The 14,982-nt window shown below is 58.5% G+C and overlaps 1 protein-coding gene across 5 annotated transcripts in view; it reads left to right on the plus strand.

Annotated features, from left to right (window-relative positions):
* Positions 1-14,982, plus strand: part of LOC126249381 (exportin-6-B) — a 381,423-nt gene that overhangs the window by 79,593 nt on the left and 286,848 nt on the right. For all 5 annotated transcript variants that reach the window (XM_049951037.1, XM_049951050.1, XM_049951057.1 and 2 more), the window contains one exon: positions 240-437. In XM_049951037.1, the coding sequence (XP_049806994.1) occupies positions 240-437 (198 nt within the window). The remainder of the gene's footprint in view (positions 1-239; positions 438-14,982) is intronic.

Consider the following 14,982-nt stretch of genomic DNA (forward strand, 5'->3'; position numbering starts at 1 on the left):
TGTGTGTTTGTTTGTTTGTTTGTTTTCAGCACCTCAACCATGTGGTGAATGGTTACCATTAATCCTTCTGTTGTTCAGGTTTCTTAATTTTTCTTGTAGTTTGTTGGTTCGTGCTAGTTCCCATTGCAAAATATGGTGCATTTTCTTAAACAATGTATGTTTTTTTAAATTAAACAATTGATTAAATTTAGTAACTGTCAGCATATTAATTTTTGTGCTTGTGCTTTTTGTGTTCACAGAAATTAATTACAAAACAGTGGCTTGGTCTTATGTGGGATGAACGTGCTCAAATAAAGTCAATGCTTTACCAGTTCGCTTTGGAACACCATAATACAGTACCAAATTTCATTCGAAATAAACTAGTCAAGTTGGTTGTGGACATTGCTCGGCTTGACTGGCCTCACTTCTATCCAGATTTTTTCACCAATATTTTACAAGTAAGTTGTGAAACAAATAGCAAAAGCTAAGTGATACGATCAGATGGCATGATTTTGTTACTATTATTACAATGGTTTGTTTAATTTTCAATGTTTGAATAATGGTGAAAGTTTTTCTAAGTATTGTTGAAATGAGTAGCATTGATGACAATGTAGAGGAAAACCATGTTTTTAACATTCGCTGTAAGTGCATCAATTAGTATTGGGCTGTTAACAACATAAAACACTGACATACCTGTTGTAATGTAATAACCCTGCCAATGGGATGTTATCCTAGCGCTTTACTTCCAGCTTCTTGTAAGTACACCAACCACTTCTGTGCTGCTTGTCCTCTCTACTCCTCTCTTGGGGATGTGTCTCATGCCTTCATGGGCTCTTGAAGCTCATTTGCATTAGTTCGCTTGTAGGAATATTCTCTGTTGTACCGCCTCTTTACCCCCTGCACCGCCTCTTTAACCCCCGCACTTCCACTTCCCCCCCCCGGAACCCCCACTTACCCCCCTGAACCCCCACGAACCCCCACTTACCCCCCCGAACCCCCACGAACCCCCACTTCCCCCCCCGAACTCCCACGAACCCCCACTTCCCCCCCGAACTCCCACTTCCCTCCCCCCCCCGAACTCCCACTTCCACCCCCCGAACCCCCACTTCCACCCCCCGAACCCCCACTTCCACCCCCCGAACCCCCACTTCCACCCCCCGAACCCCAACTTCCACCCCCCGAACCCCAACTTCCACCCCCCGAACCCCAACTTCCACCCCCCGAACCCCCACTTCCACCCCCCGAACCCCCACTTCCCCCCCGAACCCCCACTTCCCCCCCCCGAATCCCCACTTCCCCCCCCGAATCCCCACTTCCCCCCCCCGAATCCACACTTCCCCCCCGAAACACAACTGCCCCCCAGAACCACAACTTCCCCCCAGAACCACAACTTCCCCCCAGAACCACAACTTCCCCCAGAACCACAACTTCCCCCCAGAACCCCAACTTCCCCCCAGAACCCCCACTTCCCCCCAGAACCCCCACTTCCCCCCAGAACCCCCACTTCCCCCCAGAACCCCCACTTCCCCCAGAACCCCCACTTCCCCCCAGAACCCCAACTTCCCCCCAGAACCCCCACTTCCCCCCAGAACCCCCACTTCCCCCCAGAACCCCCACTTCCCCCCAGAACCCCCACTTCCCTCCCGAACCCCCACTTCCCTCCCGAACCCCCACTTCCCCCCCCCCGAACCCCCACCTCACACCCGCACCACCACTTCCCCCCCCGAAACCCCCTCTTCCCCCCCCCAACACCCTCTTCCCCTCCCCAACCCCCTCTACCCCTCCCCAACCCCCTCTTCCCCTCCCCAAACCCCTCTTCCCCTCCCCAACCCCCTCTGCCCCCCCCGCACCCACTCTTCCCCCCCCCGCACCCACTCTTCCCCCCCCCCCGCACCCACTCTTCCCCCCCCCCGCACCCACTCTTCCCCCCACACCGCCTCTTCCTCCCCCCCACCGCACCGCCTCTTCCCCCACCCACCGCACCGCCTATTCCCCCCCCACCGCACCGCCTATTCGCCCCCACCGCACCGCCTATTCCCACCCACCGCACTGCCACTCCCCCCACCCACCGCACTGCCACTCCCCCCACCCACCGCACTGCCACTCCCCCCACCCACCGCACTGCCACTCCCCCCACCCACCGCACCGCCTCTTCCCCTCCCCCCACCGCACCGCCTCTTCCCCTCCCCCCACCGCACCGCCTCTTCCCCTCCCCCCACCGCACCGCCTCTTCCCCTCCCCCCACCGCACCGCCTCTTCCCCTCCCCCCACCGCACCGCCTCTTCCCCTCCCCCCCACCGCTCCGCCTCTTCCCCTCCCCCCCACCGCTCCGCCTCTTCCCCTCGCCCCCACCGCTCCGCCTCTTCCCCTCCCCCCCACCGCTCCACCTCTTCCCCTCCTCCCCACCGCACCGCCTCTTCCCCTCCTCCCCACCGCACCGCCTCTTCCCCTCCCCCCACCGCACCGCCTCTTTCCCTCCCCCCCCACCGCACCGCCTGTTCCCCTCCCCCCCACCGCACCGCTCCCCCCATCCCCCCACCGCTCCCCCCATCCCCCCCACAGCACCGCCTCTTCCCCTCCCCCCCCACCGCACCGCCTCTTCCCCTCCCCCACCACCGCACCACCTCTTCCCCTCCCCCCCACCGCACCGCACCGCCTCTTCCCCTCCCGCCCACCGCACCGCACCGCCTCTTCCCCTCGCCCCCACCGCACCGCCTCTTCCCCTCGCCCCCACCGCACCGCCTCTTCCCCTCGCCCCCACCGCACCGCCTCTTCCCCTCGCCCCAACCGCACCGCCTCTTTCCCTCCCCCCACCGCACCGCCTCTTTCCCTCCCCCCACCGCACCGCCTCTTTCCCTCCCCAACACCCTCTTCCCCTCCCCAACCCCCTCTTCCCCTCCCCAAACCCCTCTTCCCCTCCCCAACCCCCTCTTTCCCCCCCGCAAACACTCTTCCTCTCCCCAAGCCCCTCTGCCCCCCCGCACCCATCTTCCCCCCCGCCGCACCCATCTTCCCCCCCGCCGCACCCATCTTCCCCACCGCCGCACCCACTCTTCCCCCCCCCCCGTACCCACTCTTCCCCCCCCCGCACCCACTCTTCCCCCCCCCGCACCCACTCTTCCCCCCCCACTGCACTGCCACTCCCCCCACCCACCGCACCGCCTCTTCCCCTCGCCCCCACCGCACCGCCTCTTCCCCTCGCCCCCACCGCACCGCCTCTTCCCCTCGCCCCCACCGCACCGCCTCTTCCCCTCGCCCCCACCGCACCGCCTCTTCCCCTCGCCCCCACCGCACCGCCTCTTCCCCTCGCCCCCACCGCACCGCCTCTTCCCCTCGCCCCCACCGCACCGCCTCTTCCCCTCGCCCCCACCGCACCGCCTCTTCCCCTCGCCCCCACCGCACCGCCTCTTCCCCTCGCCCCCACCGCACCGCCTCTTCCCCTCGCCCCCACCGCACCGCCTCTTCCCCTCGCCCCCACCGCACCGCCTCTTCCCCTCGCCCCCATCGCACCGCCTCTTCCCCTCCCACCCACCGCTCCGCCTCTTCCCCTCCTCCCCACCGCACCGCCTCTTCCCCTCCCCCCACCGCAGCGCCTCTCCCCCCCACCGCAGCGCCTTCCCCCCCCCACCGCAGTGCCTCTCCCCCGCCCCCAAGGCACCGCCTCTCCCCCCCCAAGGCACCGCCTCTCCCCCCCCAAGGCACCGCCTCTCCCCCCCCAAGGCACCGCCTCTCCCCCCCCAAGGCACCGCCTCTCCCCCCCCACCGCACCGCCTCTCCCCCCCCACCGCACCGCCCTTACCCCCCCCCACCGCACCGCCTCTACCCCCCCCACCGCTCCGCCTCCCTCTACCCCCCCCACCGCTCCGCCTCGTCCCCACACCCGCCACATCCTCGTCCCCTCCCCCCCCACCGCACCGCCCGTCCCCCCCCGCCGAATTGCCTCTTCCCCTCCCCCCGCCACACCGTCTCTTCCCCTCCCCCCACCGCACCGCCACTTCCCCTCCCCCTGCAGCACCGCCTCTTCCCCTCCCCCTGCAGCACCGCCTCTTCCCCTCCCCCCACCGCACCGCCTCTTCCCCTCCCCCCACCGCACCGGCTCTTCCCCTCCGCCCCACCGCGCCGCCTCTTCCCCTCCCCCACCGCGTCGTCTCTTCCCCTCCCCCCTCTTTCCCTCCCCCCGCCGCACCGCCTCTTCCCCTCCCCCCGCCGCACCGCCTCTTCCCCTCCCCCCGCCGCACCGCCTCTTCCCCTCCCACCGCCACACCGCCTCTTCCCCTCCCCCCGCCGCACCGCCTCTTCCCCTCCCCCCGCCGCACCGCCTCTTCCCCTCCCCCCGCCGCACCGCCTCTTCCCCTCCCCCCGCCGCACCGCCTCTTCCCCTCCCCCCGCCGCACCGCCTCTTCCCCTCCCCCCGCCGCACCGCCTCTTCCCCTCCCCCGCCGCACCGCCTCTTCTTCCCCTCCCCCCGCCGCACCGCCTCTTCCCCTCCCCCCGCCGCACCGCCTCTTCCCCTCCCCCCGCCGCACCGCCTCTTCCCCTCCCCCCGCCGCACCGCCTCTTCCCCTCCCCCCGCCGCACCGCCTCTTCCCCTCCCCCCGCCGCACCGCCTCTTCCCCTCCCCCCGCCGCACCGCCTCTTCCCCTCCCCCCGCCGCACCGCCTCTTCCCCTCCCCCCGCCGTACCGCCTCTTCCCCTCGCACCCACCTCGCCGCCTCTTCCCCTCCCCCCCACCGCGCCGCCTCTTTCCCTCCCGCCCCACCGCGCCGCCTCTTTCCCTCCCGCCCCACCGCGCCGCCTCTTCCCCTCCACCCTACCCCCCACCGCACCGCCTCTTCCCCTCCACCCCCCACCGCACAGCCTCTTCCCCTCCACCCTCCCCCTCCCTCTGCACCGCGTCTTCCCCTCCCCCCCACCGCGCAGTCTCTTCCCCTCCCGCCCACCACGCAGCCTCTTCCCCCCCCTCCGCACCGCCTCTTCCCCTCCACCACACGGCACCGCCTTTTCCCCTCCACCACACGGCACCGCCTCTTCCCCTCCACCACACCGCACCGCCTCTTCCCCTCCACCCCCAACACCCTCTTCCCCTCCCCAACCCCCTCTTTCCCCCCCGCAAACACTCTTCCTCTCCCCAAGCCCCTCTGCCCCCCCCGCACCCATCTTCCCCCCCGCCGCACCCACCCTTCCCCCCCCCCCGTACCCACTCTTCCCCCCCCGCACCCACTCTTCCCCCCCCCCCGCACCCACTCTTCCCCCCCCCCCACTGCACTGCCTATTCCCCCCCACCGCACTGCCACTCCCCCCACCCACCGCACCGCCTCTTCCCCTCACCCCCACCGCACCGCCTCTTCCCCTCGCCCCCACCGCACCGCCTCTTCCCCTCGCCCCCACCGCACCGCCTCTTCCCCTCGCCCCCACCGCACCGCCTCTTCCCCTCGCCCCCACCGCACCGCCTCTTCCCCTCGCCCCCACCGCACCGCCTCTTCCCCTCGCCCCCACCGCACCGCCTCTTCCCCTCGCCCCCACCGCACCGCCTCTTCCCCTCGCCCCCACCGCACCGCCTCTTCCCCTCCCACCCACCGCTCCGCCTCTTCCCCTCCTCCCCACCGCACCGCCTCTTCCCCTCCCCCCACCGCACCGCCTCTACCCCTCCCACCCACCGCAGCGCCTCTCCCCCCCACCGTAGCGCCTTCCCCCCCCCACCGCAGTGCCTCTCCCCCGCCCCCAAGGCACCGCCTCTCCCCCCCCAAGGCACCGCCTCTCCCCCCCCCCAAGGCACCGCCTCTCCCCCCCCAAGGCACCGCCTCTCCCCCCCCAAGGCACCGCCTCTCCCCCCCCCCCACCGCACCGCCCTTACCCCCCCCTCACCGCACCGCCTCTACCCCCCCCCCACCGCTCCGCCTCGTCCCCACACCCGCCACATCCTCGTCCCCTCCCCCCCCACACCGCACCGCCTCGTCCCCCCCCGCCGAATTGCCTCTTCCCCTCCCCCCGCCACACCGTCTCTTCCCCTCCCCCCACCGCACCGCCACTTCCCCTCCCCCTGCAGCACCGCCTCTTCCCCTCCCCCTGCAGCACCGCCTCTTCCCCTCCCCCCACCGCACCGCCTCTTCCCCTCCCCCACCGCACCGGCTCTTCCCCTCCGCCCCACCGCGCCGCCTCTTCCCCTCCCCCCACCGCGCCGCCTCTTCCCCTCCCCCCACCGCACCGCCTCTTCCCCTCCCCCCACCGCACCGGCTCTTCCCCTCCGCCCCACCGCGCCGCCTCTTCCCCTCCCCCCACCGCGTCGTCTCTTCCCCTCCCCCCTCTTCCCCTCCCCCCGCCGCACCGCCTCTTCCCTCCCACCGCCGCACCGCCTCTTCCCCTCCCCCCGCCGCACCGCCTCTTCCCTCCCCCCGCCGCACCGCCTCTTCCCCTCCCCCCGCCACACCGCCTCTTCCCCTCCCCCCGCCGCACCGCCTCTTCCCCTCCCCCCGCCGCCCCGCCTCTTCCCCTCCCCCCGCCGCACCGCCTCTTCCCCCTTCCCCGCCGCACCGCCTCTTCCCCTCCCCCTGCCGCACCGCCTCTTCCCCTCCCCCCGCCGCACCGCCTCTTCCCCTCCCCCCGCCGCACCGCCTCTTCCCCTCCCCCCGCCGCACCGCCTCTTCCCCTCCCCCCCACCGCGCCGCCCCTTTCCCTCCCGCCCCACCGCGCCGCCCCTTTCCCTCCCGCCCCACCGCGCCGCCTCTTCCCCTCCCACCCACCGCACCACCTCTTCCCCTCCACCCCTCCACCCTACCCCCCACCGCACCACCTCTTCCCCTCCACCCCTCCACCCTACCCCCCACCGCACCGCCTCTTCCCCTCCACCCTACCCCCCACCGCACCGCCTCTTCCCCTCCACCCCCCACCGCACCGCCTCTTCCCCTCCACCCACCCCACCGCCTCTTCCCCTCCACCCCCCCCACCGCCTCTTCCCCTCCACCCCCCCACCGCACCGCCTCTTCCCCTCCACCCCCCCCCCACGGTACAGCACCTTCCCCTCCACCCCGCCCCCCCACCGCCTCTTCCCTCCACCCCCCCCTTTTCCCTCCACCCCCCCCCCACCGTCTCTTCCCCTCTACCCCCCACCGCCTCTTCCCCTCTACCCCCCACCGCCTCTTCCCCTCTACCCCCCACCGCCTCTTCCCCTCTACCCCCCACCGCCTCTTCCCCTCTACCCCCCACCGCCTCTTCCCCTCTACCCCCCACCGCCTCTTCCCCTCTACCCCCCACCGCCTCTTCCCCTCCACCCCCACCCCCCACCGCCTCTTCCCCTCCACCCCCACCCACCACCGCCTCTTCCCCTCCACCCCCACCCCCCACCGCCTCTTCCCCTCCACCCCCACCCCCCACCGCCTCTTCCCCTCCACCCCCACCCCCCACCGCCTCTTCCCCTCCACCCCCACCCACACCGCCTCTTCCCCTCCACCCCCACCCCCCACCGCCTCTTCCCCTCCACCCCCCTCCACCGCCTCTTCCCCTCCACCCCCCACCGCACAGCCTCTTCCCCTCCACCCTCCACCGCACAGCCTCTTCCCCTCCACCCTCCCCCTCCCTCTGCACCGCGTCTTCCCCTCCACCCTCCCCCTCCCTCTGCACCGCGTCTTCCCCTCCCCCCCACCGCGCAGTCTCTTCCCCTCCCGCCCACCACGCAGCCTCTTCCCCCCCCCTCCGCACCGCCTCTTCCCCTCCACCACACGGCACCGCCTTTTCCCCTCCACCACACGGCACCGCCTCTTCCCCTCCACCACACCGCACCGCCTCTTCCCCTCCACCACACCGCACCGCCTCTTCCCTTCCTCCCACCACACCGCCTCTTCCCCCCCTGCAGCGCCTCTTCTCCCCCTGCACCGCCTCCTCCCCCCCTCCCGCACTGCTCTTCCCCCCCCTCCCCGCGCCCGTCTATCAAGACGAGCAGGCTGTTCAGGAGATAAGGGTTAAGAAGAAGGTACCTTTTCCTGTTGCCCGGAAAATGTTGGTGAGCCGTAAACCGAATGTTCCTTCGTCTGGAAACTACAGCACCGTGTTAGCCTCTCCCCATCCCACGAAAAACATGGCTACAGTTCAGTTCAATGGTGGCAAAGTCACCTCACCTTCAAACTGACACTCCGTCTCCTGCTTCATGGACTGTAGATTCTGCTACCCGTTCTTCGCCCTCACCGGCGAAGATGGTTGCAATACAGCCAGCGAACCGTCAATTCAAAAAGGATTATTCCGGGGAAGATTTCTTGCATACCTCAAGTTTGCAGCCATCTGGCTCTTCAGCCAATCGCCAAAAGTCAAAACAGTCATCCAAAGGCAGTCTGTCTTCCCCCTCTCTGACTTGTCATCCCTCGACTCGTCGGTCCTTTTCAACTGACTGACACTGGGGAAGCTCCGTTGATCCCACTGAGTTGATGGACAAAGATTCTCCACTTGTGGATTCCAGCGGCCATCCTCCCTCGATAGCTCGCCCTAAGCGGGCGTCAAGGTGATTGTTTCTTCTTCATTCTCCGGTGTTCCTAAATTTTATGGCCCTTTTACAATTGAATATCCGTGGCCTTCAGTCTAACAGGGCAGACCTCCAGCTGCTCCTGTGATCGCAATGTCCACTTTTAGCCTGTCTCCAAGAAACCAAGCTACGTCCTCCAGACTATTTTGCTCTTTCCCATTTTACTTCGCTGTGGATGGACCTTCCCCTTGTGGCGGTGATTCCTGCTCATGGTGGGGGTCATGCTGCTTCTATGAGATGATGTTTGTCATCGTCCTGTCCCCTTGCACACCCACCTGCAAGCAGTTACTGCCAGTGTTTTTCTTCCCGAATTTAACTTTTCCCTCTGCTCCATTTATATCCCTTCGTCTTCTGCTGATGCAGCTTGTTGCTCAGCTTCCTCCACCCTTTCTGCTCCTCGGTGAAACCAATGCCCATCATCCTCTTTGGGGCTTGCCTGTCGCCTGCCTGAGAGGTTCTCTTTTGGCGGATCTTCTTAATCATCTTAATCTTGTGTGCTTTAACACCGGCGAAGACACGTTGCTCTCTGATTCCACACACACTTATTCCCACTTAGACCTCTCTATCTGCTCTGCCCAGCTCGCTCGACGTGTTGTGCTGTTTCCGATAGGTACTCGAGTGACCACTTCCCTTGTGTGACTCGCCTATACAACCATACCACCGCCACAGTGGCCCACTCATTGGAAATTCTCACTTGCTGACTGGAGGCTATATTCCTCCTTGGCAGTCTTTGACGAACGGCCATATCCCAGCTGTGATGATCAGGTCGAGCACCTCGTGGACGTTATTCTCTCGATTGCCAAATCCTCTATCCCTCATACTTCTACTTCTCCCCGTCGGGTCCTGGTCCCTTGGTGGACTGTGGAGTACGGTAATGCGATTCGTGCCCGATGACGTGCACTTCGTGTCTTTAACCGTCATCCTACGTTAACGAACTGCATCCGCTACAAGCAACTACATGCGCAGTGTCGTCGCACTATTAAGGAAAGCAAAAAAGCATGCTGGATTTCCTTCATCAGCTTGTTCAACATTTTTACTCCGTCCTCTTTCGTTTGGGGTGGCCTGCACCAGCTTTCCAGGACTACCGCCCACTCCCCGATCCCAGGTCTGACTGTGTCGGGAAACTTCATAGTAGACCCTGTCATTGTTTCCAATGTTTTGGGCCTGTACTTTGCAGAGGTTTCAAGCTCCACCCACTACCACCCTACCTTCCTTCCTTGAAAACAGGCAGAGGAGGCTTGTGATATCTTTTTTCTCTCTTTGAATCGAGAATGCTGAAATACTGCTTTTACTATGAGGGAGCTCGAATGTGCTCTCTCCTCATCCAGGTCTTCTGCTCCTGGGCCCGATACACTCAATGTCCTCATGCTGCTGCCCTCATGCTGCAGAATCTTCCTCCTGCGGGAAAATGCTTTCCCCTCAATACCTACAACCATATTTGGACGGATGGTGTATTTCCCACGCTTTGGTGTGAAGTTATTATTGTTCCCCTACCTAAGCGTGGTAAAAATAAATCTCTTCCTTCCATCTATCGTCCAATTCCCCTTACCAGCAGCATTTGTAAGGTGATGGAACGCATGATAAATGGTCGATTAGTGTGGTGGCTGGAGTCACACCATCTTCTCACTAATGCTCAGTGTGGGTTCCGAAAGCACCGCTCAGCGGTTGATCATCTCGTCACCCTGTCGACGTTCATCACGAGTAATTTTTAATTTTCTGCAGAAGCGACAAACAGTGGCCCTATTCTTTGATTTGGAGTAAGCCTATGATACCTGTTGGTGGACAGGCATTCTACGAATTGTGCACACATGAGGCCTTCGCGGTCGTCTTCCCACTTTCATCTGGGAATTTTTAACAGACCGAGTTTTACAGGTATGTGTGGGTTCCTCCTTATCCCTCACCTTTTTACAGGAGAACAGGGTGCCTCAGGGCTCCGTACTGAGTGTCGTCCTCTTCACCGTAGCCATCAACCCAATTATGGACTGCCTTCCAGCTGGCATTTCCGACTCTCTTTTCGTTGACGACTTTGCTATTTATTGCAGCTCGCAGTGGATGTGTCTCCTGTAGCACTGCCTTCAGCGTTGTCTGGACCATCTCTGTTTGTGGAGTGTCACAAATGGTTTCCACATTTCTGCTACCAAATCTGTTTGCGTCAACTTCTGGCGATACAAGACGTTTCTACCACTGTCCTTGCACCTGGGCCAAAATGCTCTCCCGTTCATGGATGCAACGAAGTTCTTACAAGGGAACCTCCCCATCGCACCCCCCTCAGATTTAGTTGTAAGTTGCCACAGTGGATAGACCTTGAAAAACTGAACACAGATGGATCGAGAAAACAGGAAGAAGTTGTGTGCAACTATGAAAAAATAAGCAAAATATACAAACTGAGTAGTCCATGCGCAAGATATGCAACATTAAGGATAGACTGAACTCAGGAGCGCCGTGGTCACGTTGTTAGCGTGAGCAGCTCCGGAATGAGAGGTCCTTGGTTCAAGTCTTCCTTCGAGAGAAAAGTTTAATTTTTAATTTTCAGACAATTATCAAACTTCAGGCACTCACACATAATCAACTTTGCTCTCCAAAATTCCAGGACATGTTCAGATTTGCTTGGACATATGCAGGATTTGACGGTCTACACACGGAAAAATTTGAAAATGTTAAAAACATATGTTTTGACAGAGCACAGAGAAACGTGTGCGACTGTGAAACTGTTGGATTCATTTGTTGCAGTTTATGTGACAAACTCTTATGTTTTCATTACTTTTTTGGGAGTAATTATCACATCCATAAGAAAACCTAAATCGAGCAACGTAGAAGAATCTTTTTACCCATTCGCCAACTGTACAAGTTAGGTGGGTCGACAACATATTCCTGTCATGTGACGCACATGCCGTCACCAGTGTCGTATAGAGTATATCAGACGTGTTTTCCTGTGGAGGAATCGGTTGACCTATGACCTTGTGATCAAATGTTTTCGGTTCCCATTGGAGAGGCCCGTCCTTTCGTCTACTAATCGCACGGTTTTGTGGTGCGGTCGCAAAACACAGAAACAGCAGCTGCTCACGCTAACCACGGGGACCACGGCACTCCTGAGCTTAAATTTACTTGATGTTGCCTATCTTCGCATGGACTACTCAGTTTGTATATTTTGCTTATTTTTTTCATAGCTCCACACAACTTCTTCCTGTTTTCTCGATTGATCTGTGTTCAGTTTTTCAAGGCCTATCCACTGTGTCAACTTATAAACTAAATTTGAGGGGGGTGCGATGGGGAGGTTCCCTTGTTAGAGCTTACATTCGATAGGAAACTCAGTTGGTCTCCCCACATGTCCTACCTGGCTGCACGCTGCACCCGGTCCCTCAGTGTCCTTCATGTATTGAGTGGTACCTCTTGGGGAGCTGACTGGACTGTCCTCCTCCACCTCTATCGATCTCTTGTCCGCTCAAAGTCAGATTATGGATGCATTGTCTACTTTTCTGCACAGTAGTCTATCTTACGCCGTCTAAATACAGTACACCATTTGGGGATCCATCTCACCACTGGTACCTTCCATACTAGCCCAGTTAAGAGTCTCTATGCAGAAGCCGGTGAACTACCACTGTCATACCGGCGCGACATCCAATCAGTAGGTATGCATGTCAGCTTTCTTCCATGCCAGCCCACCCAACCTTTGACCCTTTTTTGATGACGTTCTTGACCACCAATACGAGATGTACGTTTCTTCTCTGCGGCCTCCCAGCTTCCACTTTGGTCACCTGCTTCAGCAGCTGCAGTTCATACTTCCTGCCACTTTCCAAATGGGTGAGAGCCCTTCACCACCTTGGATTCAGGCACAGGTTTGTATTCATTTTGACCTCAGCTCGTTCCCAAAGGATTCAACTCCTGAACTGACCTATCGCTCGAACTTTGCTCACAACTTGCCGATAGCATATTTTTGTACACTGATGGTTCCAAGTCCGCCCACAGTGTTGGCTGTGCTTTTGTCATCAGGGATGATAAGTTTCAATACAGGCTTCTCGACCAGTGCACAATTTTTACCGCAGAGCTTTTTGCCCTCTATCAGGCTGTTCACTACGCCCGGAGGCACCAGCTCACTTACTGTGTGATATGCTCCGACTCCCTCAGTGCCCTTTAGAGTCTGTATGATCCAGATCCAATCCACCCCATCGTTCGATGGATCTAGGACAGCCTCCATTTGTTCCCGGATGGGGGAGCCCAAGTGATGTTCATGTGGGTTCCTGGTCATGTTGGTGTGCCTAGGAATGACGCTGCTGATGCTGCAACCAAGGCCGCAGTCCATCTTGGTCGGCCCGCCTCTTACTCTGTTCGCTCGCAAGATATTCGTACTTTTCTCTATTGGCATATCACGTCACTTTGGCATGACCATTGATGCTCCCTCCATGGGAACAAACTCATAGAAGTCAAACCTCTCCCAACAGCCTGGTAGACTTCCTCCCGGCCATCTTGCTGTGAGGAAATAATGTTGGCTCAGTTGCGAATAGGGTACTGCCACTTCAGTCACTGCCACTTGTTGAGTGGCGACCTTGCACCCAGCTGTCCTTTATGTAGCCAGCCATTAACAGTCAGACATTTCCTGATCCTCTGCCCCTATTTTAGCCACTTACGTCTCGGGGTCGGGCTGCCACCTGCTTTGACGGACATTTTAGCGGATGACGTGCGAGCTGTGGCTCGCGTATTAAGTTTTTAAAAAAGCAGTAATATGACGAAAGAGATTTGATTTCTACCTGGTGACTCCGGTGTCTTGTCGCCGTCTTTTAGATACTCTTCCATAATGTCTTGACGTTTTAGATTTGTTTTTTCTTCCTTTCTGTATTTCACCTCGAAACGGTTTTTACCCTCGCAATCCCAGCATTCTATGGTTCTATATTGGGCGCTTATGACCTTAGATGTTTTGCGAAGTGTGTTAGCTCATTAACAGTATGTTAAACACTAATCTTCTGTTTCTTGCTCGTTTATCATATGATTAACAGCTCTTCTCATCTCTCGTCAGTGTCGAAATATCACTAGCCTTCTTTGTGTCTAAAGTTGTCTTTTAACTTGTTGACAAGTTGCTGCTCCTTCTCATCACCCCACCCCTTTCTGAAAATACCATCTTTTTATTTCCATCTATAATGTAAGAAAAATTTTAAGTTCTCAATATTAGGCAGGGCCTCACTGATGTAGACTAGTGATATGCCAACTGGCATGGTAGATACACAGTAGTAGCTTGGCATGCACTGTGTCTTCTTCATATGATGAAGGTGTTCTAGCTTGAGTCAATTTAATTAATGACTTATGTAAATGAATCAAAACTACATCCGTCTCTGTAGTAAGTTTCTCAGTAGAACTTCTACTTTTCACAGGAAAAATTAAAAGCACTGTGTTTGGATACACATGTGTTCTCTCTGCTATGCAAATTTTATCATTCATTTTTGAGGAAACTAAAAGAGTTTGGTTCTTTCTTACCTTACTGCCTGATATTGCAACTTTATAAAGAACTGGCTCTCTTTTCGATATTGCTTATAGTTATTTTGCCATTTCAAAATTAAGTAAGTACTGTAGATATTTCAAAAAGTTTGTTATGATAAGTGTAGTTGTCAGCCAGTTTACATTTGGTGCATTTTAGATACATTGGTGAGTATGAAATGTAGCTAACACGTCGAAATTGTTTTTAACCTGGGAGGAGAGTCGTATCTCTTTCCAGTCCCGAGTAAATAGGTGATAAATTCTGACATTTGGCCACTGGCTTATGTTTCTCCTTCGTATGTGCTTTATGAAGTCAGTTATAGTTGCATTTTAAGTTCACATTGCACTAAGAGTTATTTTCATTGTAAAACTGGACACAATCACAGGCCCAGTGGCAGAATTAGCAATGGTTTATGCTTCGACGAGCAATGAATGTGAAAATATATATTTGCTGTTGATATGTGATAATTGAATCTTATATATGGTAACTGAATATTGGCTATTGGTGTAACTAAAGCATATCATGTTTAGGGTGTCATGAACTAGAAGACACATTTACTGAGAGAGAATTTGGCTCTGCCACAAACTTTGATTAAGTAGAAGAAATCTGTCAGCTGTAAGAAACAAAGATGCAATTGGCAATCATTTTGTAAGTGAAGCTGAAAAAGAACCGTGGCAAGACAGCAAAATCTGAGATCTTGCATACAGCAGAATATTAGCTGTCGTATGCATTTCCCTTTACATGCATAATTCCATAAATTTCATTGTTCCATCTTGAGTGTTATTTCTGGTAGTTGTGTGTGTAAATTATTCTGAAGCACAATAAAACAAAGTAATATGCTGCTGCTGCTGCTGCTGCTGCTTCTTACTCTTCCTCATACTGCCCACTGAATTTGGTTTACTTAATGTCGTATTTATGTTGATGTAAATATCACTATTTACAATAACATAATTGTCCAAGGTGATTCATATGATGCAAAGGAATCAATGCTGTTATTGCTGCTTGGTCGTGAAACAGATTTGGGATC

The sequence above is a fragment of the Schistocerca nitens genome, chromosome 1 (genome assembly GCF_023898315.1).
Source record: "Schistocerca nitens isolate TAMUIC-IGC-003100 chromosome 1, iqSchNite1.1, whole genome shotgun sequence".
Lineage (NCBI taxonomy): Eukaryota > Metazoa > Arthropoda > Insecta > Orthoptera > Acrididae > Schistocerca > Schistocerca nitens.